Source organism: Heteronotia binoei, chromosome 14 (genome assembly GCF_032191835.1).
Source record: "Heteronotia binoei isolate CCM8104 ecotype False Entrance Well chromosome 14, APGP_CSIRO_Hbin_v1, whole genome shotgun sequence".
Lineage (NCBI taxonomy): Eukaryota > Metazoa > Chordata > Lepidosauria > Squamata > Gekkonidae > Heteronotia > Heteronotia binoei.
Window position 1 is genome coordinate 46,633,757 of NC_083236.1, and position 23,920 is coordinate 46,657,676.

Genomic DNA, 23,920 nt, shown 5'->3' on the forward strand with positions numbered 1-23,920 from the left:
AAATCTTGGGGGAAAGCCGACAGGAGATGAAATGTCTCTGGTTCGGGAGGACTCTTCTCAAAGAGATGAAGGATTAGCTGTTACTTTTCTACTGGGTAATGGATCAGAGTTGTCCACTGAGATGGTGACAAACAGAATGGACTGCCTGCCAGAGTCTTGAGGCGGCAGGAGGAAGGTGGTGGGCCTAGCTTGCCTGGGAAATTATAGATGTTTGTACAAAATGCTAGAAGTCTTCAAAGTAAAATTGGCGAGTTGGAATGTTTAGTGTTGGGAGAAAACATAGACATTGTGGGAATTTCAGAAACTTGGTGGAATGAGGAGAATCAGTGGGACACGGTGATTCCTGGATATAAGTTATATCTGAAGGATAGGGAGGGAAGGGCTGGAGGTGGGGTGGCTCTGTATGTCAGAGAGGGCATACGCTCCAGTAAGACTGAGATCAGAGAATTAGATTCCTTTCTAGAAATGCTTTGGGTTGAAACAGAGGGCCCAAAGGGAAATTTAACTATGGGAGTTTGTTATCGCCCACCAAATCAAAAGATAGAGGATGATTATAATATGATGGAAGGATTAAAGATAGTGGCTAGACGTAAAAACTGTGTCGTCATAGGTGATTTTAACTACCTGCAGATTGATTGGGTCAATATGTGTTCTGGTTGAGAGAAAGAGATTGAGTTTCTAGATGTTCTCAATGACTGCTATGGAGCAGATGGTCTCTGACCCTACCAGGGGTGGGGCGATCCTGGATTTGGTCCTAAGTAATGCCCAAGACTTGGTGAGAGATGTAAAAGTGATCGCACCACTTGGGAGCAGTGACCATAACGTTATTGATTTCACCATTTGTATAAATAGAGAGTTGCTCCAAAAGACCAGCACAGCCACGTTTAACTTTAAAAGGGGTAAATTCTCTGCGATGAGGAGGCATGTGAAGAGGAAACTGAAAGGAAAAGTAAATACTGTCAAAAGCCTTGGGGGAGCTTGGAGACTATTTAAAACTACAATCCTAGAATCTCCGATAAAATATATACCACAAGTTAGGAAAGGTACAAACAGGTATAAGAGAAGGCCTGCATGGTTAACAAACAAAGTAATGGAAGCTGTAAAAGGTAAGAAGGACTCCTTTAAGTGGTGGAAAGCTAGTCCAAGTGAGATTAATAAAAGGGAACACAGGCCGTGGCAAATCAAATGCAAGACTGTGATCAGGCAGGCAAAAAGGGACTATGAGAAGCATATTGCAAAAAACATAAAGACCAACAATAAAAATTTCTTCAACTGTATTAGAAGCAGGAAACCAGCCAGGGAGGCAGTGGGGCCCTTGAATGACCAAGGGGTAAAAGGATTACTGAAGGAGGATAGGGAAATGGCTGAGAAGCTGAATGCATTTTTTGCCTCTGTCTTCACTGTGGAAGATGAGAAGTGTTCGCCTGCTCCAGAACCACTTATATTGGAAGGGGTGTTGAAAGACCTAAGTCAGATTGAGGTGACAAAAGAGGAGGACCTACAACCGATAGATGAATTAAAAACTAATAAGTCACCAGGCCTGGATGGCATAAATCCAAGAGTTCTGAAAGAATTCAAAGTTGAACTTGTGGATCTTCTGACAAAAATATGTAATCTTTAACTGAAATTTGCCTCCGTTCCTGAGAACTGGAAGATAGCAAATGTCACCCCCATCTTTAAAAAGGGTTCCAGAGGAGATCCGGGAAACTACAGGCCAGTTAGTCTGACTTCAATACTGGGAAAGTTGGTAGAAACCATTATCAAGGACAGAATGAGTAGGCACATTGATGAACACGAGTTATTGAGGAAGACTCAGCATGGGTTCTGTAAGGGAAGATCTTGCCTCACTAACCTTGTTACATTTCTTTGAGGGGGTGAACAAACATGTGGACAAAGGAGACCCGATAGATATTGTTTACCTTGACTTCCAGAAAGCTTTTGATAAAGTTCCTTATCAAAGACTCCTAAGTAAGCTTGAGAGTCATGGAGTAAAAGGACAGGTCCTCTTGTGGATCAAAAACTGGCTAATTAATAGGAAGCAGAGAGTGAGTATAAATGGGCAGTCTTCACAGTGGAGGACAGTAAGCAGTGGGGTGCCGCATGGCTCAGTACTGGGTCCCATGCTCTTTAACTTGTTCATTAATGATTTGGAGTTGAGAGTAAGCAGTGAAGTGGCCAAGTTTGCAGATGACACTAAATTGTTCAGGGTGGTGAGAACCAGAGAGGATTGTGAGGAACTCCAAAGGGATCTGTTGAGGCTGGGTGAGTGGGCGTCAACGTGGCAGATGAGGTTCAATGTGGCCAAGTGCAAAGTAATGCACATTGGGACCAAGAATCCCAGCTACAAATCCAAGTTGATGGGGTGTGAACTGGCAGAGACTGACCAAGAGAGAGATCTTGGGGTCGTCGTAGATAACTCACTGAAAATGTCAAGACAGTGTGCGATTGCAATAAAAAAGGCCAACGCCATGCTGGGAATTATTAGGAAGGGAATTGAAAACAAATCAGCCAGTATCATAATGCCCCTGTATAAATCAATGGTGCGGTCTCATTTGGAATACTGTGTGCAATTCTGATCACCGCACCTCAAAAACGATATTATAGCATTGGAAAAAGTGCAGAAAAGGGCAACTAGAATGATTAAAGGTTTGGAACACTTTCCCTATGAAGAAAGTTAAAACGGTTGGGGCTCTTTAGCTTGGAGAAACGTCGACTGCAGGGTGACATGATAGAGGTTTACAAGATTATGCATGGGATGGAGAGAAAGAAGTACTTTTCTCCCTTTCTCACAATACAAGAACTCGTGGGCATTCAATGAAATTGCTGAGCAGTCGGGTTAGAACGGATAAAAGGAGGTACTTCTTCACCCAAAGGGTGATTAACATGTGGAATTCACTGCCCCAGGAGGTGGTGGCAGCTAAATTTTGCTACTGTGTGACACAGAGCTTTGGACTGGGCCACTGGCCTGATCCAACATGGCTTCTCTTATGTTCTTAAGGTGCAATTTAATGCAGAGAACCCTGTGCAAGCACCAGTCATTTTCGACTCTGGGGTGACATTGCTTTCACAATGTTTTCACGGCAGACTTTTTACGGGGTGGTTTGCCATTGCCTTCCCCAATCATCTACACTTTCCCCCCAGCAAGCTGGGTATTCATTTTACTGACCTCAGAAGATGATGTTAAAGAAATGCAGTTGAATTGCCTACTGTTAACCTAGCACTTTGGGGAGTTATATGAGGGATGATTAGTATTGCGTTCTCAATTTATATTAATAGCAGGATTCTACCTAACTTGTCTGGTTCCACTCCTCATTGCAGGCTCTGTCCTGCAGGACTTATGTGCCCTTAGGTCCCATGAGATGTTATGAAGATGCCTCTTCAGCATGTGGAAAAGTTAGTTGGATCCAGGCATAAACTTACTCAGCAATTCAGAGACAATACAGCAGAATCCCACACTTGATGCAAACACTGATAGGGACTAAGTAGTTTCGGAGTATATTTTATATAAATAGTAGAAAAAGAGGCGCCAGAGCTCATTTGCACAACTCATTTGCATATGCCACACACCCCTGACATCACAGGAAGGTGTACTAAATTATATTAGCTCAGCATCTATCTTAAAATGCTTCTTGAATTATAATTGTCGTAATAAAACCTTTCTCCTATCATACTTTTTAAATTACTTTCTCCTATGTGGCCACAATGGCATGATGAAGATTTCCATCTGTCTGCTTTATATGTTGTGTTTATTTTCTCTTTTTTTGTGTGTGGGGAAAAATATTAGAAAGTTTGTCCAGTTTTAGAGTTCAGCAACATTCTCACATGGGGTTTAAACAATGGAGCCCAGAAGCAAGTATTTGGAGGGTAAGTTAATAAAATTTAGAGGTTCTAGAGTTCTGCTCCTGTGAGCTCCTGCCAAAAATGAGGCATGCATACACACACACACACACACATATACATATAAACATGCACACACACAAAGGGCTTTTTTGTAGCAGGAACAACTTTGCATATTAGGCCACACACCCCTTACAATAGGCCCTGTAAGAAGAGCCCTGGAGGATTGGCTACATAGGGGTGTGTGGCCTAATATGCAAAGGAGTTCCTGCTACAAAAAAAGCCAGAGAGAGAGAGATGCATATGCCTAATAATTTCTGCTATGAGTGCACTTAAAATACTATTTCCAATAACGCCTGACTGAGCATCCCTTTCTCTTTCCCTAGTGTATGGCCACTGTCGTCATCATGCTTGTTGGAGACACATACACATTAATTAATTACGTGTCATTTATTAACTACCTCTGTTACGGTGTGACAATAATAGGCCTGATCGTGCTACGCTGGAAGAAACCCAAAGCCTTCAGACCAATCAAGGTGAAAATATTGGAGCTATGTGAATGATGTGTTACAGTTTTGGGGCCTGTGCTTACTCATTTCCATAAAATACTTCCCATGATGCTCTGGGGGGCAGAGGAAGGGAAAACAGAAGTTGCTGTTCTTGCATCTGCTCTCAGTGGCATGGAGAGAATAAACGGGTCAGCCGTGCATCCTTGGAATAAATCTATCACCGCCAGCCCATATTCCTCAGAGGAAAACATTTGTGCAGTGAGAAAGTGCTACACAGCACTGCCACGTTCCTTCCTTATTATGATATTGGCAATGGCAAGGAAAACAAGAATGATGGATGGTGGACCTGAGTCAGCATTAAGGCTTTATACAAAGAACAGCTTTTCAGTGAGTGGGAGATGGTATGGCAGATGTGTCAGTTTCCTGGAAACTGCAGTATACACATTTTGACGTGACTTTTGTGTAGGGCTGCCAAGTCCCCCCGGCTACTGGCAGGGGATGGGGGGAAGGGTTGCCAGCTCCAGGTCGGGAAACTCCGAGATCGGGGGTGGGGCCTGGGGAGGACAGTGACTTCAGTCAGATACAATGCTATAGAGTCCACCCTACAGAGCATCCATTTTCTCCAGGAGAACTGATCTCTGTAGTCTGAAGATCAAGCTGTAATTCCAGGAGATCCCCAGGTCCCATCCCTACTTTGCAGAAGTCCACTGGATATTACCTAGGATGAATAATGATCGTTCCCTTTCTCTTTGAGACTGAAGTAGTTTTGGAGTTTGAAAGTTTCCTTTATGAGTTAAACTGATGAAGCTACAAGTGTCTTCTGATCTGGTCGTCTAGTCAACCTCACCACTGCTTTAATTCTTATGGTGCTAAGGGGATCAAGATGTAACAGTTCCTTTTACAATGCAGTCCTAAGCCCCATTGAACAGACCTGAGTAGACCCACTGAGGATTGCTCTATTGATGAGCTAAGTGGACTAAGACAACTTGTGATCTGGCCTTTTCAGTGTTACCGCAGCTTTGATTTATATGGGAGCGAAATTAGGATAGAAATGACAGGCTTCTGTACACCTCCGATATTTTCTTTCCTCTTAGGTAAATCTCGTGGTTCCAATCACTTACCTGATATTTTGGGCCTTTCTCTTGATCTTCAGTTTTTATTCTGAGCCAGTTGTCTGCGGAATCGGACTGATTATCATATTAACTGGAGTGCCAGTGTTTTTTCTTGGAGTGTACTGGAAAAACAAACCAAAGTGTGTATATAGGATAACAGGTAAGAAGCCACAACAATCTGTTGTGAGAAGAAAGCCCCTTTAATATGAAAAAGGCAGAAACTATATTTACAGTCCAATCCTAGACAGTTAAGCCATTCTAAGGTTAGCACAGGGGTGTGAAATATGCAGCCCGGGGGGCTGAATCAGGCCCCCAGAGGGCTCTTATCAGGCCCCTGAGTAACTGTCTGTCATCTGCTTCCTTCTCTCTCTCTCTCGCTTCCTTCTGCATCACAGCTTGTTTTGCCAGGCTTGTTCAATCACACAGAAGCTACAGAGCAAAGCCTCCATTTTCTGCATTGACTGAGGCTCCTCCCTTGGGGAAGAAGGGGGGGAGGGATAGCTTACTCCAGAGGAAACTCTGGCTCTTTCCTTCCTTTCCCAGGGGACCAGGCAGGGGAGGAGCCTCAGCCAATAGAAGGAAGAGAGGCTTGGCTCAGTAGCTGTGCTGTGCCTTGAGAGAGCCTGGGTTGCACAGGAGAGATACAAAGAAGATCAACAAGTGTTTTAATCACGTTTTAAGTTTAAAAAATATATATTTGTGTTTGTCTGTGTCCTTTATAAAGTTTATCTCTCTGCTTCCTGGCATTACATTTTATGACACACATGGCCCAGCCCAGCAAGGCCTCATTTATGTCAGATCCGTCCCTCGTAACAAATGAGTTCGACACCCCTGCAAAGTCTAGCAGTTCTCTTTTTAAAGACTGCAATGTCAGTAATTGAAACAAATGTGGATCTTCACATTTCATCGGACTACATTTAAAATGAAAGTGAAAGCATAATCTGACTCGAGGCTCCACTTATCTAGTTGCAGTACCACTTAAGCCAGTGAAGTGTAGTGGTTAAGTGTGCGGACTCTTATCTGGGAGAACCGGGTTTGATTCCCCACTCCTCCACTTGTACCTGCTGGAATGGCCTTGTGTCAGCCATAGCTATCGCAGGAGTTGTCCTTGAAAGGGCAGCTGCTGTGAGAGCCCTCTCAGCCCCACCCATCTCATAGGGTGTCTATTGTGGGGGGAAAAGATATAGGAGATTGTAAGCCACTCTGAGTCTCTGATTCAGAGAAAAGTCTCTGATTCAGAGAAGATCTGCAGTCTTCTTCTTCTTAAAGGTATATTGTATTTCTAACATGTCCTGGGGTGGCCGATTGAAGTTTACCTGTTGAGTTCAGCTGGCTCTGTGTGACCAAACAAATAGGGCTAGTTCCTGCATTAAAGAGATCAGAATCCATTAATGATGCTTTTATCCATTAATCTGTTAAATCTGCAAAACAGAATCATTCTGCAGAATACAAGTATTCTTTCTACATGCAAGAAGTATTCCTTACCTTACGTATAGTGTCTGATTTTCTCACTGGGACTCAAGATGGATTAGACTCAATTAAATCAAAATGAACGGTCATTCAGTACACAAAGAAATAGGATTTGGGTTGTGCAACCAACCAGAAATTTAAAAAAAAACAGAAATGAAGCAAATTATTAAAATGATACATTGAATGATGCATGATTAAATAGTAGGCTACAGCAAACTATACACAATAGTATAGATCACATAATCCCTAATAATTTATGGAAGTAACTTACAGTGTTACCCTATTATCTACATAGAAAAGTCCTCTTAAAAATATGAGAGTGAGAATCAAGAGTGGTCTCTTCTGAAATGGCCTGAGACTCATAGATTTAATGCAGAAAGCCAGTTTGGTGTAGCGGTTAAGTGTGCAGACTCTTATTTGAGAAAACTGGGTTTGATTCCCCACTCCTCTGTTTGCAGCTACTGGAATTCCCTTGGGTCAGCCATCACTCTGGTAGCAGTTGTCCTTGAAAGGGCAGCTGCTGTAAGAACTCTCTCAGCCCCACCTACATCACAGGGTGTCTGTAGAGGGGGGTAGGTAAAGAAGACTGGGATTCAGAGCATAGGGTGGGATATAAATCCAATTTCTTATTCTCTTCACTCCAAAAATTTTCAGCTAATTAAGATAATATATGAATAGGGTAACTTTTAAACTGGAGTGTTCCTTTTTATGGGCTCAGCCATTTCCAACCTTTCTCATACATTTTAGTTTCTGTTTTTATAGTTCTAATCTTTACTTTTTAATATTACTTTTTTATTATTGCCACTTTTGAAAAGTAAGGGTTTTTAAACACTGTAAGCAAACGGTGCATAAACTTTGTTGCTGTGGTAAAAAGCTATCTAATATGGCCAGTCTGTCACCAGTTAGACTAACACTCTGATTGGTTTGCTTTTTGCAGAATCGTTGACATATTGGGGCCAGAAGTTGTGCTTTGTCGTCTACCCTCAGGGGGGGCCTCCAGATGAGGATGATATACCTTTCACTCACTCACCCCTCTCTGGAAGTGAAAAGAGCTTGAAGAAATAATGATATATTTTACATAAAAGAAGTAGATCTATGTTTTGTTTACACAATGGTAATATTTTTGGGAAAAAGAGGAAGAAAAATCCTGAAAATGTGTTTTTAGCGATCCAATAGTAAGACTCATGCAATGAAATACACCATTTCAGCACCTCTAGTGGACAGCTAATAGCCCTTAGCTCTTTTTCCTAAAAAGAAAAAAAACACGAAAAAAAAAACAGTAAAATGAAATAAAATGAGATGGTCGCTCCTTTCTGATTATGTGCAGACTAGGTATGGAGATTTAGGGGAGCAACCGCTTCCACTCAGTAGTTTTAAAGCTATGCTGTAAAGATTGTCAATCTGGGAAGTTTCAAAACACGGTTACCTTCCAACCCTACCAAAAAAAATACAGCATGTTTTAAAGGAATAGGTAAAGTTATGAGACTCATCTAATTGCAACTAGGACAAATACATGAAGTGCCTTATACCATGTCAGGCTGTTGGTCTGCCTAGCTCAGTACCATCTACTCTGACCTGGATGGTCTCCGGATGAGAATGGTCCTTCCTAACACTTAACTACCTGAGAACATGTAAACTGGAGATGCTGGGGCTTGAAGCCTGGACCTTCTGCATACAAGCACATGCTCTACCACTGAGCTGTGTTCCAAACACACAAGTGCATTAAGAACCTTACTTTCAATCATGTTCCACACGTGCTCAAGAGCTGGCCTATGCGGTAGCTCCAGTACAGCAAATCTAATGCACATGAGCATCCCTTAAGTTTCTTTTTTATGTGCAGGTGTACATATGCATATACACACCTTTGTTTTTATAGGTGCAGAAAGAAAGCCCCGTACTCCAAAGCTTTGGCTTGTGCCAAGAGTGTTAAGGGGGTTAGCATAATCATTATTAAGCCTTAAGGTGGACTGTACAGCTTTGTACAGTATGTGTGTTCTCCATCCCATAATTCAACTGACAACTCAACTGACAAATTGCCAGATGGGGATAACAAGTCATGTCCCTTATTCATGGCCATTGTGAATCCTTGTGGTTAACTAAGTGCTAAAAATAGCATTTTGTAGGAAGCACATACCCAAATAACCTACCATGGATATCCTTTTCCTGGAATACTGTCAGGGCCTGGGCTCATATACTGGCATAAACATCCACTTGTGGGTAGGTTGATGGGTAAAGCATAAATTGGGTTTTGTTTACAATGCTCCCAAACTGAAAATTTGGTCCACACTTGGCATGTTCATCACTTGGGCTTGGTTTATTGGCAGCTGGAGCAGTGAACAGAAACCAGGGCTTTTTTTTGTAGAACTCGTTTGCATATTAAGCCACACATCCCTGATCTCACCATTGTTTCTACAAAAAAAGCCCAGCATGAACTCATTTGCATTTTAGGCCACACACCCTGACACCAAGCCAGCCGGAATGGTGTTCCTGCTCAAAAAAAGCTCTGACAGAAACTACTGAGGAGATGTTTTTGACAATTTAATCAGGGCTTTTTTTGTAGCAGGAACTCCTTTACATTTTAGGCCATACCTCCCTGATGTAGCCAATCCTTCAAGAGCTTACAGGGCTCTTAGTACAGGGCCTACTGCAAGCTCTTGGAGGACTGGCTACATCAGGGGTGTGTTGCCTAATATGCAAGGGAGTTCCTGCTACAAAAAAAGCCCTGATTTTAATGAACGACATTAAATCTTCAATGGTTCATTTGCAGTATTCATATATCGGGCAAGTGACTCCTTGATATTGCGGTTATTAAGCAAAGAACATGCAATGTCTGAATCAGCACCAAGAAGCCTCAAGATGGGATTAGCTACCACAACTCTCCCAGGACCCATTTTGATGATTTATGGGGAGGTAGGTAGTCTACCTGAGACTTTTGGCACAAGGTCATGCAACAGAAAACCCATACCATGGTGCTCCCACTGTGGACTCTGACCACAGCCCTGACTCTGTGGTCTTGAATTGCACGTGTTCAGTTCTGAGTGTGGCAATGGATAGCGAGTACTGTATGGTGAGTGTTCAAAGCACAACCAAAATGGTACTTTCGTTAAGACTTAATTTGACATTATGAAAAGGAGGAATTGCCCACTCACTGTTAAATAACCTCAAACTTTGCCTTGAGCCCAACTTGAAAAGCTTGCTGTTAATGCATACGTACTGTACATATGTGAGAGGCCTGCTACAAGCTGACTAAACCCCTCTGAAGTTTGTAGATGTTGCGAAAAATATATTTAAGTGCTGTAACTGTGAATGCTGTTGAATTGATTTTTTCAGGGTATTTACACATCAGAATATAGAATTGAATGTATGAATTCTGTACTGTATCTGGATCTTCAGTTTTGCACGGTTTGGGAGGATTTTTTTTTAAAAACTAGAACTCCTATCGTGATCCATCAACATGTTTTACATTTTCAAAGCAAAAAGTGAACACTCAGGAAGTCTTAACAGTCAAGATGTCGCTAGCCTGTGTTATCTGATCTTGAGCATACAATCTGCTTTGCTGGATCAGACTAAAAGTCCAAGATATATATATATATATATATATATATATATATATATATATATATATATATATTTTGGCAGGAGTCCTAATAACTAGCAGGCATTGGGTGGTTCACCAGAAACTGGTGTACAATCCATTTGTGGGCCACAATCTCTCTCCTGCTCATTTCTATTCTATGCCACAGTTTATCAACATAGAACACGCTGATCTAAGGCAAACTTCATCTTTCAGAAATATTTTGAAAATCCATATCTGGCCTTAATTGAACACCATGTGTTACAACTAGTTAGATCAAAAGAAACACTTCATTATGCTATCAAAATGTACTGTGTTCTAAAAACCACGATGTGAAAATTCTTGCAAAAAGTACTCTAGAGTATAACATTCATTACTATGGAGAAAACAACAAGGGAAGTTAGAACCTAGATTATGGCATGGGGGGGGCAACTGCTGTTTTCCTACAAACCATTATTTCTAAATCCAAGCCTACTTTGGGCTGTAGCTTCATGAGATGGTGGCACAACCCATTAGAATACGGACGGTACAAAACAGGACAATTTAAAGCAGTGAAAGAGGAGGAGAATTTTAGCATCTCCCATGTCTGTCCATAGCTGTTTTAGTTATGGTCCTCAAATCCCATTGGAAAAATGATGGCTGAGGACAGAGGATGAGCATTAAAAAATCTCTACTTTAAACTGTTCCCTGCTCGTATACACTGCAATCCCTACTTCTCCACATGCATCCATAAGTTCTCAGGAGAGCTGTTCTCTCAAGCGCAATTATTGAAAGAGTTCTCTCAGTCCCACCTACCTCACAGGCAGTGTTCCTTCTAAGCTGAGTTAGCATGAGCTAGCTGACCAATTTTTAGCCCCCCAGCTCACACATTTTTGTCTTAGTTCAGGAAGGATGACTCCAGAGCACACTAATGTATGCAGGAGCTCACAACTTTAATGACAGTAGCTCACAAAGTAGAATTTTTGCTCACATGACTCTGCAGCCTAGAGGGAGCATTGCTCACGGGGTGTCTGTTGTGGGGAGGGGAAGAGAAGAGAGATTGTAAGCCACTCTGGGACTCCTGAGTGAGGAGCGAAGTATAAATCCAATCTCTTCATCTTCAATCCTAGGTGGAATTATACCACAGTTCCACAAGAAGCTGGTTTGCACTGGTCCACATACCACACAAATCCAGACCAGGAAGGTCTGTATATCCCAAGGCTGATTTCCTGATAGTTTGCAGGGAACCACTGTTCCATCTGCACCAGACCTTCCTTCCCTTCCACCCCCCACCTCCAATCATATGCAAACTGTTACCAGTATTGGCTGTATTACCACAACAGACTATTTTACTCTAACTGAACCCATCTTAATGCCGCTTACCTTTGCATAAATACAGACTGGACACTGGCACAGGATATGTCTCACCCCCCCAATTTGGGATTCTGTATGGGATGAACACAACAGAAGAAACAGGCTGTGCCATAACCATAATCCCAAAGCAACGATAGTGAGGGATCTACGTGTAGAATGATTCCCTTTTAAGCATGCAGAGCCAAGGGGGATCCGTATATTCTGACCTGCTTTTTCCATCTGGGTATGTTGTAACATGCATGGATATTGCTGACAAGGTGAGGACAAGTTATTGAATGTGGCCCGCTCTTTTCCAAGCCTCTGGCATCCAGCAGACACAAGATTCTTACAGGTACCGCCTGTGCGAGAAGGATTTGGAAAGATGCAGGCTTCTGCATCTTTCCAAATCGAAGGGACTCCCACTCACTGTAATGCAATCACCAAAGACACAGCAGCCGCACAAGACAGTCACAAGAAGGTGGATACTCTGCACCATCCGCAAGCATTTGGCGGCTTTACTGTATAGCTATAATGTAAAGACAATTCCATTTGAGCAGCAGCAAGACCAGCCTCTATACCTGTTTTGCATAGCAAAACCATAACTTGCAGCAATTACAAGCATACAATTATGGTAGTTTTTGTACCAAAGAGTGTTTTGAAATGCAAGAATGAAAAAATAAATGAACAGCATACAAAAGTTTGCACAATTTCAGTGAACTGATTTGCAATTTTTGACAATACATCATTTCACAGAGCCAGTTTGCACAGGGCTGCGTTGTGTTTTTACAAACTTAAGATACAGGACCTTTGTTTCAGACAAAAATATTAAATACTTTTAAAGGCCGCTGCTGTGATGGAAGAATTAAATTGTCCTTCTGTTGAGCTGGGCAGAAATTAAAAGTGCTTAACTCTGAATGGATCATACTCTATGGATTTTAGCTGAGCAGGTACTATAATATACCTTAAGCCTTAGGCATGAGGTTGGAAATTAAGGCTTCAGCAGTTTCTGTGGGTGGATACATGCAGTCATGTTTTCACACGGTGAGAGGGTTTCTCTCATGCCTAATTAGAAGAATATTATACAAAATGGGAAGTGCATGAAACCAAAGGAAAGAGGGGAAGCAAAGGAAAGGAAAGTTGATTGCTTCTTCTTGATCACATCTCCACTCATCCTCTCTTTCACCTCCTCCATCTAGCTCCCTCCTTTATCTCAACTATTCCACTCCCCCCCCACACCCCTAAATGTCCACCAGGACCAGTGTTCCCTCTAAGTTGAGTTAGCGTGAGCTAGCACACAGATTTTTAGCCTCCAGCTCACACATTTTTGTCTTAGCTCAGGAAGGATGACCCCAGAGCACACTAATTTATGTAGTAGCTCACAACTTTAATGCCAGTAGCTCACAAAGTAGAATTTTTGCTCACAAGACTCTGCTGCTTGGAGGTAACACTGACCAGAACTCTCACCTTCATCCCATTTCTTTTCTCAGGTGGAAGGAAGTTCCCAGCCATCACAGAAACCTAACCAAACCCTTTCTCTGGCTGCCTCTTTCTGCCCAAACAAGGGCAGAGAGAAGAGTCCTTTTGACTGGTGGGTCTGTATTATCTAAGACACAGCACTGTTACCGGATCCCCTAGTGGTAACGGGGAAACAAACACGAGCAGTCCTCATCTGCAGTAGCTTTTGTGGGCAGCAGGGAAAATCATCCCAATTCCTTGTTGTACCTCTGCGATGACAGGGGCTCTCTCTAGCCAGCAGGTGGCCCTTCTGACCTTGAAGGGCGACGCCCAGTTTGAGGTACAATACAATAACCTTTAGAGGCATATCAAACATGACAAGGAACCAATCCATCCATCAAATGGCAATTTGCAAATACATTAAGGACCGTCTAGATGCTAAATATAAAAACTTTGCAAGTTTCAATTACCAACTGGTTCTGAGTTGACAACAGGAAGACAATTTTATATTTGTCGGGCTTCACTGTTTACTCACTCAGACAGGGGTCTATGAGTATGGAGCACAGGTCAGAGTAAAAAGTACAGTTTAGGAACACGTGTTCTAAAGTTTCTATCTCTGGACATGAACAAGAGCACAATCTGTTGGCATAGGGAGTTTTATGGAATCTTCCAAGAAGTATCACAGATGGTAGCACACTCCCTAGCTAGTGAATAGGCTTTGTGTTGCCAGGGGGCCGTTAGGCAGGTGAGATATTCACCCCTTTACCCAGGAGGTAAAACCCTAGTTTGAGGTCTTCAGTATCCCCATGTGGATATGAGAGCAGATGGGGAACTGGTCACTTGATGCTTCCATCTTGTATGGGAAAGAGCATTTGAGTAAGTGGCAGCTTCTGTTCCTAGGGGTCGCAGCTCATTTGTCAGGTGTTCAGGTGGAAAGCAAAAGCAATAAGAAGCAGCAGCCACTGTTCTCCTGACTCTCCTCTCTCTGTGTGTCGTGGTGATACCAGGAAGGGGTTTGCTGGACTTGCCAAAGGCCCACACAATCTAGAGCTCTCCCCACTTTCCTCTAAGCCGGGGTGGCCAAACTGCAGCTCAGGAGCCACATGTGGCTTTTTCACACATATTGTGTGGCTCTTGAATCCCCAACACCCCATCGGCTGGCTTGGAGAATGCATTTTAAGTTGCTTTCTTTCTACCTCCCTCTCCCATCTATTTGCCTGCCTTCCTTCCAGTTCTCAAACACCTGACATTCATGTCTTGTGGCTCTCAAACATCTGACATTTATTCTATGTGGCTGTTATGTTAAGCAAGTTTGGTCATCTTTGCTCTTAGATCACTACTTCATATATAGTTTTAATCTATGTGTGTGTACACATGCCCAGATACATATGCAAACAGCAGAGGTTAAAGGAATTAAAATGTATGCATCCCCTCTGCATCAAGTAGATAATGTATATATGTAGCCAGGGCTTTTTTTTTTTTTAAGAAAAAGCCCAGCAAGAACTCATTTGCATATTAAGCCACAAACCTGGCATCACCATTGTTTCACATGGGGCTTTTTTGTAGAAAAAGCCCAGCAAGGACTTATTTGCATATTAGACCCCAACGCCAAGCCAGCCAGAGCTGTGTTCCTGTGCATTCCTGCTTTTAAAAAAGAAGGGGGAAAAGCCCTGTTAGCTAAAAAGAGCATATTTGTGTGTGAGTGTATTTATATACATATTCAAGTAAATTAATCAAATAAAAGGTAAAGGTAGTCCCCTGTGCAAGCACCAGTCATTCCCGACTCTGGGGTGACTCAACGTTTTCACAGCAGACTTTTTATGGGGTCGTTTGCCACTGCCTTCCCCAGTCATCTACACTTCCCCCCCAGCAAGCTGGGTACTCATTTTAACGACCTCAGAAGGATGGAAGGCTGAGTCAACCTTGATCCAGCTATGTGAACCCAGGTTCCGCCAGGATTGAACTCAAGTTGTGAGCAGAGAACTCGGACTGCAGTACTGCTGCTTTAATCAAATAGGCTTGTGCAATTGCTTAATAACAGAAGACTGTCCATCATTATGCTGAGCAAGATAGCAAAGAGTTAGTGCCTTACATTTAGTTACAGGATCCTGGTATACAAGATATTAAATTTCAAGCCAATCAACTAGATTTTAGAACTGTTCTTTCTCCTGGGGATTACAGTTAGCTAGTCGACAAACTGAAAACAGCCTAGTATGGATTATGAAAAGCTGTGTAATTGTATTTTTTTTAACAGTGTGAGGTTTGCCATGGTTGAAATGCACATTTCAGCAGCAAACTTGGGCCATAATGAACAGCTAACATACTGCTGGCATGGTTTCATTTCATCTACCAATTGCTTGTTCAAGTCACGTCAAATCAGAATAAAAAGGATCATATACTTCAACTGTAGACTGTGTTTATTTGTCTGAAAATTCCCCCAAGGAGCGCAGTGTGATATAAGTGGCTCTTCCCCTTTCCACCTCAACAACCACCAACCACCCTGTGAGATACCTCAGGTTCAGAGTGTGTGAGATCACCCAGTAAGTACAGCTGAAAGGAGGGATCTGAACTCTGGTCTTCTTGGACCTAACCCAACACTCTAATCATACACTGCACTGGTTCATTGTTTGATAGACACCCCACCCCCCGGAATTTTCACACCAAAATAATTACATCCTCTGATATTTTTACTAGTGAGGGTTGATATCCTCTCAGCTCAGATCTAAACGAGACACCAATTATGAGCAGCATCCGCAGATGCTAAGTTCACCGAAAATTCTTATTCACATTTCTTCCACATGCACATTCTCACGCATGGGGGAATACGTCTTGTTTCTAAAGTCACAAGGGGGGCTGCCAGGTCAGCTTGTTTACACACCCACCAACCCCAGTTGATCTCTCAAGACTGAAGGGGGTGTAGTATTCTTGAAGTGCATGCTTAGCCATTTTTAAAAATTGGTTTGTAGGTTTGTTGTTCTGAAGGAAAGATTCCCCCCGCCCCTAGAGATATAGAACAGCCCTGGGGATACATGACTTCTGTGACCTTGATGATGACACAGTTGCCGGATACTGTTCTGTAAATTACATTCCTGCTTACAAAAAAAAGAAAAGTAAAGCTCAAGACGCTTTTGGCAGTTCCACTGAGACCTAACAGAGGCTACCAGCTGTTCACTGCCTACTCTGGCAACAAGAGGCAACCACACAGCTGCAAGAGCAGCACATGAACTCAAAATACATCCAATGTTATAAAAGAACACAGTAATAAGGAAAAGAGGGCCAATTTCTGATACAAACCAAGTATTACAAGCTGGAGAAACTTGAAGAGGAGGAGGAGGACGACGAGAAGAAAAGAAAAGAAAAGAAAAGAAAAGAAAAGAAAAGAAAAGAAAAGAAAAGAAAAGAAAAGAAAAGAAAAAGAAAGATTGGATACCCCACCCTTCACTACTCAATGGAGTCTCAGAGCAGCTAACAACCACTTTTCCCTTCCCCTCCCCACAACAGACACCCTGCGAGGTAGGTAGGTCTGAGAGAGCTCTAACAGAAACTGCTCTTGAGAGGAACAGCTCTGCAAGACCTTGTGATTGACTCCAGGTCACAACAGCATGTGCAGGAGTGGGGAATCAAACCCAGTTCTCCCAGATAAGAGTCTGAATACTTAACCACTACACCAAACTTGCATTGTGGCCCTGATCTATTACCACTTCAGTATCAGTTGTCTTGGCAAGGTTTGTATTGCTCATACTATAAGATATGTCATGATTTAGCACCTCCTGTTTATACCCAAGGATATAGCGCACATCTGAAACTCTGCACGTGCCAGTCTGTGCAAGACAGACCTGCTGATTTCCTCCAGAGAACAGCTAGACAACAGCTCACTGTGCTCAGAGCTTTTCCACTGTACCTCTACAGAACTTCCTGACCACAAAAAGGAGGCAGCGTGTGGAGCTCCATACATAAACTGAAGCCCCAGAGGCCTTTGTATTATGGTTGTTCTACAAAAGTAATTTCCCACATGGTCAGACTCCACTCTGCTTAGTATCCAAACTCCATAACATGTACAACCTTGACCAAAGTAATTTGGTCCAAGTGGCTCAACTGACGCCACTATTTTGCATGACTCAAAGTGTCTGCTGAGTTTGGATAAATGTGTCCTGAGAGAACGCATGCCTGAAGAAGCCTTTTGGGAAACGGCACGGTACTGATAGCAATCTGTCACATTAATTTTGTGTACGGGGACCATTAAGATATTACATCAATTTCAACGTCAGCACATTGAAAGGAACAGGAGTTCCATGGAATGGACTAATACATTGTGTGTGTTATTGAAAGTACATTTCTTTTCAAGTCTGCAGTGGATTTCTATAAGATACAATATATGGAGTTTGATTGTGTATGCTTTGAAATTTTTGAAGAATCTTGTTAAAAATCTTATACATTGTTTCTTTAATTTCTCATTGCAAGCAGTTTATTACAGTTCTTGTTACCGTGAGCTTTTTTCCTTTTCACAAAAAGGCAGCAGCCCAATGTGTGTGGAGCTCCATACATAAACTGAAGCCCCAGAGGCCTTTGTATTATGGTTGCTCTACAAAAGTAATTTCCCACATGGTCAGACTCCACTCTGCTTAGTATCCAAACTCAATAACATGTACAACTTTGACCAAAGCAATTTTCATTTTCAGAATGGCAGTGCAAAGTGCAGCATTTCACAGGGCACTAACCTCTTACAGCTGTGGGACTGCAAGCTCCACTCCTGTTCTTTCTCCTTTGCCTACATGAGGAAACGCAGAAGTTATCACAGGGAAATGAAAGGAGAAATGAATTACAAATGATGCAGTAACTCTGCCTAAAACTGCTAACGCTTTCTTGTCAGCACAGCAGAACCCACAAGAGCCAATTCCAAGAAATGTAATAAGTGTAAAAATCTGATGGCAAACCCAGGTGCCACATAACTGAGCTATATCCAGTAGCACAGAGCTGGATTCAGCCAGGGTTTTTCCCACTCAATCTCACCTAATTCTCCTCCTTACTACACATCCCATCCCACATGGCTTTTGTCCATGCAAGTCCCATGATCCCCAGTATAGACTTTTTGGATGGTCAACCTTTTCACCAGTGGGAAAGCTAGTTGAATCAACCCAGCACTTCTCCTTTCTCCATGGCACACCAAGCGGATTGGAGTGCTTTCACCAAGGTTGTACACATTCACTGGCAAGGTGGAGGGACTTCAGATTCCCACCCTGTGTTGAGCAAAAGAAATTATTCAAACCAAATACATGAAAAATTGGCATTGCTTGCAGAAGCCACAGAAATCTCTTTTCATTGGCTTATATTTGGGTTAATTTGATACAGAAATTGAATTCTGCAGGGCCCATCGATACTCAGCCCCAACTATATTTTAAGTGTTGAAAGACTCCAGCCTATCTACTTACCTCTACCTGTAGTGCATACCAACCCTCTTTTTACCACAAGCAATGGTTGACTCATGGGAACAGGGAAAAGATGCAGTGAGGCAGTGATTAAGCAAAAGCCAATGGGAGATTTTATTCTTGGGCTTGCTGTCCTCAGAAATGACCTGCAAAGTTGGGATCGCCTGGCCCTGACAATAAACAGGAAGCAGTGGACTGAACCATTCTCGAGTGGAAAATTTTCCAAATGTTGAAAATGATTGGGGCTGGAGCCAGGAAAATTACAGCTCCTCAGCTGTTCTTTTTTTTATAGCCAGAATCTTGTTATGCATGCAAATATCCGTTTGCTTTACATGCTCGGGATTACCAAGTGTGTGGTCAGGAGTCTGAGGTTGCTAAGCGTTGCTTGGCAACACATGCCACATACTGCCAGCTCTCATTGCTAGATATATCACCCTAGAGAACCACAGAAAGAGGCAAGGACCCCAAAAAACTATGGAAAATTAATGTATACACAAGAAATAGCTACTATTAAACCTAATTCCAAAAAAACTTTCTTAAAAGTGAAACAGTTTGTGGACTGTTGGTTGTTATCTTGTTTGATTGTGAGAGTTTACTGTGATATTTATGAAATAGATGTAATACTGAATATGAATCCTATTTTGGACTGTTTCACTTTTAAGAGTTTTTTGGAATTAGGCTTAATAGTAACTATTTCTTGTGTATGATACTTCGTTAATTTTCCAGGTTTTTGGGGTTGTTCTCAGCTCTCAGTGCTAGCCTTATCCCCACATGCTTATTTGACAGGGTGGGTTTTGGGGAGGCGATCATCTCACCAGCTGCAACAGTGTCCTGCCATGCAGTGGTTGTCTTTTTAAATGTAATACTTTTAAATTTTAATAGGGTCGCTAACGCAGCAAGCACAGTTCTCGGTAACTTTTCAGCAACCAATAAATTCCCACTGCCATAAAGTTTTCCCTTCCACTAAGGTCTGCATGTAACGAAAAACAAAAAATGCTGAGGAATACCCTACAATCCTAAACACTTACACCATAGAAGTCAGTGAGCTTAGAAGGGTACCAAATTCTACTGCCTACGAATCTTGGTGCTTTCATTTACTCCCCAGCCCTCCGTTTTCTTACCTTCATGATTACAAAGATGTACTTGAACTAACAATGCCTGGTGAAATCTCAGAAGCCAGCAAAGTGGTTGAATACTCTTTCTAGAGCCCCATCAGCAGGGCTTCAATTTCCTGAACCTCAGCATTATGAGCAGATGCAGAATAAATCATGTTAAATAAGCAAAATTGTGATATTAGATTACCGGTAAGTTCTCTGATTTATACAAACAACAGAATTCAACTCTTTCAGACAGCAGAACTGGAATAACTTTGGTGCAGAATTTTGATTTTTAGTCTATAGTACACCAGAAGTTTTGGTTCATGCCTAGTTTAGATGTAAGTATTCCTTTTTGAAAAATTCTTAGGAAAAGACCTAGGAACCCATCTCAACAGCAACACTTTAAAAAAAATAGCAACAGAAGACCAGTCAACTGTGCTCAAAGGTGCCTACCCTCCTCAAGAGTCCCAATTCACAAAGGAAAAACAACTTTAGGTTAAATTTTTATTACATTTTGCTTTGACCTTTTACAGAAGGACTGTTGACACCATTTTTTAATTTCCTTGGTTAATCATACAGTTTCCAATAAAAAGTATTTTGCTGATACAGCACATTCCTATTTATACCAGCCTTGCTGAGTTCAGCCAGCCACGTAGCCCATCGAAACTCCAAACCCATTTTCATTCTCCTTAATTTTGATTCAAGAGATGCTAGGGAAATTTCACATTTTCAGGCACCCTGGACTATTCTTGATGTCGTCTGATCGCTGCTCCTAACTTGGCTTACACTAGAAAGGTACTGGAGTGATGGGATCTTGGAGATAATTTCATAAAGCAATCAGCGCTATGGGAAGCAGATGAAAACTGTTTACATTGGATGCAATCCTGCACGCAGTCAGGTATGTACAAGTCAGTGTTCTCCCTCTAAGCTGAGTTAGTGTGAGCTAGTTCACAATTTTTTAGCTTCCAGCTGTCTCAGCTCAGGAAAAATGGCCCTAGAGCAAACTGATTTATGCAGGAGCTCACAAAGCAGAATTTTTGCTCACAAGACTCCACAGCTTAGAGGGAACACTGGTGCAAGTCCCTTTGATTTTAAGGAGTCTTCCATTCAGGTAACAATGCACTGTGAAGCAGCCACAGAAAAGACACAATGAATGGGCTGAAAGGGAAAATTACAGGGAGGGCGTTGGGGGAAGATTGTAATGAAGGGTTAGAGCCAGTGTTCCCTCTAAGCTGAGTTAGTGTGAGCTAGCTCACAGCTTTTTAGCATCCGGCTCACACATTTTTGTCTTAGCTCAGGAAAAATGGCCCGAGAGCAAACTGATTTATGCAGTAGCTCATAACTTTAATGCCAGTAGCTCATGAAGTAGAATTTTTGCTCACATGACTCCACAGTTTAGAGGGAGTATGGGCTAGAGCACATTTGAGACTAATTTATTGATGACTGGAGCAGCGTGGCAGCCATGCTCCCCCCACCCCGTCATAGGATGGATCCAGCACTAACATGAGGTGACTTCCCATGTCAATGTCACTTTCTCCAGAAGCTGGTGATGTTGATGTGCGAAGTGACGCAATAGAGATGCTTTCAGCAGATGTTATTGGAGCAGTGGTGGGGAGGGACACAAGCTTGGGGGAGGGGCACAAAGGGCAACACTATCAGAAGCAAAGAACAGTCCACAAACAGGCAACTCAGTAGTATGTTTTTAAATGAATGTATCAGACCAACACAACTTTATCGACTGTCAATTGTTTGTGTTGTACTCCCTTGGAGGAGCTGTCATTCAAATAAGAGTCACAATATTTTCTTTTTTAAAAAGAAATTAAAAGAGAAAAAGGCACCAATCTGCACACAGTACTTAAAGCCCACAATGGCAACCGTCAGGATAATGACGGCTATTTTCAGTAGAGAAACCATCACACATTTTTAAAAATTGTGCACCCACTAGTCTAAGGTACCAGCAGCCTGGTTTCAATTCTGCCGTTACTAATGTGTTCCAATGCCTTGCAAACATTCTGCCCTCAAGGAACCTGTTCTACATCCGCTTGTTGGCCAAAGAACCTCAGCATCTCTGCCACGGAGCCTCCATACACCGCAGAAAATTCTACAGCAAGTTCTCTGGGCACAGTATCAGGTCACAATGGGCACCAGCAGGACCTCTGAAGTTGTATTAGAATAGACCAAAACTCTTCTGCATACTGTGAAGGAAAAGGTCAACTGCAGTAGACAAATTCTGGGGGAAAGCTATTGGATCCTCCCTGAAGAACTCTGGATAAGCACCTGATTCATCCCAGAGTTCCCCGTAACACAGTTTGAAAATCAACCTGGTAACTGGTTTTAAGGATACAGTGCTTACTAATCCGTGCTAAAGCTTATGGGAATCATGCATCCTTTGAAGGCTGATGATTCCTGTGCCAACACTGGGAAGCTTCTTGGAAGGCAAAACAAATAAACAAATAAAAAAAGATGGTACGTGAAAAGCAGCTCAATGCACAGCCATGAAAAATTGATACAACAACATAAGCCAATGTAAAACCACCACTGAATAAAGGGGCTTCGCTGCAATCCCTCTGTAATCAAAATTTGACTTCTTTTGTTATTGGAGTGGCAAAAAGACCAGAAAAGGCAATTATTTTTTTCTCTGGCTGCAATAGGCAGAGAATCTTTAGTTGTTACTGGCATTTATTGATATCTATGGCCAGGGCTCTTTGTGTAGCAGGAACTCCTTTGCATATTAGGCCACACACCATGATGTAGCCAATCTTCCTGGAGCTTACAGTAGGCCCTGTACTAAGAGCCCTGTAAGCTCTTGGAGGATTGGCTACATCAGGGGTGTGTGGCCTAACATGCAAAGGAGTTCCTGCTACCAAAAAAGCCATGCCTATGGCCACCGTCACAGAAGGGGAAAGCAGATGAGAGCATGGAGCTTTTAAAAAAAGTAATGAAAGGAAGTGATGCTACACGGCCTTGGTTTTTTGTTAAAACAATTTACCCGGGGGCAGTGTAAACATAGCTTTAATTTAAACAAATATTCTAAATTGGCAATAATTGGATATTTCCAGTTGAGCAGTCACAGTAATAATTACTTGTGTCTGGTGCCTGTTTGCCTGCCAGCTGAATCCCCTCTAGAACATGAATGAAAAAGCTAAAAAGCTTACTGTTGATCTCAGAGTGCAGAGAGAAGGGGCTGTCACAAAATAGAACAAACCAAAGGATTTAGGGCAGCATCATCTTGCGACAACCAATCCGCTCTCGGGGTACGAGAGGCCTGCACATCCATGGGTCAAGGATCAGGACTTCAGGCTTTTGGTTCAGTTCCCCGTTGGGGGCTGGAAGCGAAGTCTACCTGCTGCTTCTTACCAGTGTAACTGCTACGAGGAGTTACACTGTGATGCCATGTAAGATCCCCTGGGTTCCTTCTCTCCTTGGTAACTGCACAATAGACTGTGAAGTGGGGGCACCAGAGAGGAATCCTGGCGGATGTAATTATAGTTACTGGAAGAATCACGGTTGATGTGAACAAGAACCATGAGGAAAAGCACCCATTTTCCTCACAGAAGACCGTAAATTTATACCCTGCCCTTCTCTCTGAATCAGAATCTCAGAGCGGCTTACAATCTCCTTTATCTTCTTTCCCCACAACAGACACCTTGTGAGGTGGGTGGGGCTGAGAGAGCTCTCACAGAAGTTGCCCTTTCAAGGACAAGCTCTGCGAGAGCTATGGCTGACCCAAGGCCATTCCAGCAGCTGCAAGTGGAGGAGTGGTTCTCAAACCAGGTTCTCCCAGATAAGAGTCCACACACTTAACCACTACACCAAACTGGCTCTCAGGGAATTAGCTCCTCTACCTGCTTTTTCTGCACCCATATGCAAATGTATCTGCCAACTGAGGGTAACACTTCATGCACCTCACAAAGCAGAATGAAATTTGCAAAAAGTTTATGCCACAATAAAACAGTTGCTCTTTCATGTGCCACGGGAACTATCTTTTTATGACAATGGCCCCATAGCTAGAGATCTTCTCAGGACAGTAACAAAGGAACATTATAAGACCATAAGACGTTTCAGATTGTAAGCCCTTTCGGAAACAGTAACTGAGTCTTTAGATAAA

General features: G+C 42.4%; 1 protein-coding gene across 1 annotated transcript in view; it reads left to right on the top strand.

The window, feature by feature from the left end:
* The window catches only part of SLC7A10 (solute carrier family 7 member 10), a 76,634-nt gene extending 68,397 nt beyond the window's left edge, over positions 1 to 8,237 (top strand). Inside the window, exons 9-11 of the mRNA XM_060254372.1 lie at positions 4,224 to 4,373; positions 5,441 to 5,618; positions 7,866 to 8,237. Of these exons, the coding sequence (XP_060110355.1) occupies positions 4,224 to 4,373; positions 5,441 to 5,618; positions 7,866 to 7,993 (456 nt within the window). The 3' untranslated portion in view covers positions 7,994 to 8,237. The remainder of the gene's footprint in view (positions 1 to 4,223; positions 4,374 to 5,440; positions 5,619 to 7,865) is intronic.
* Positions 8,238 to 23,920: the final 15,683 nt, after the last annotated feature.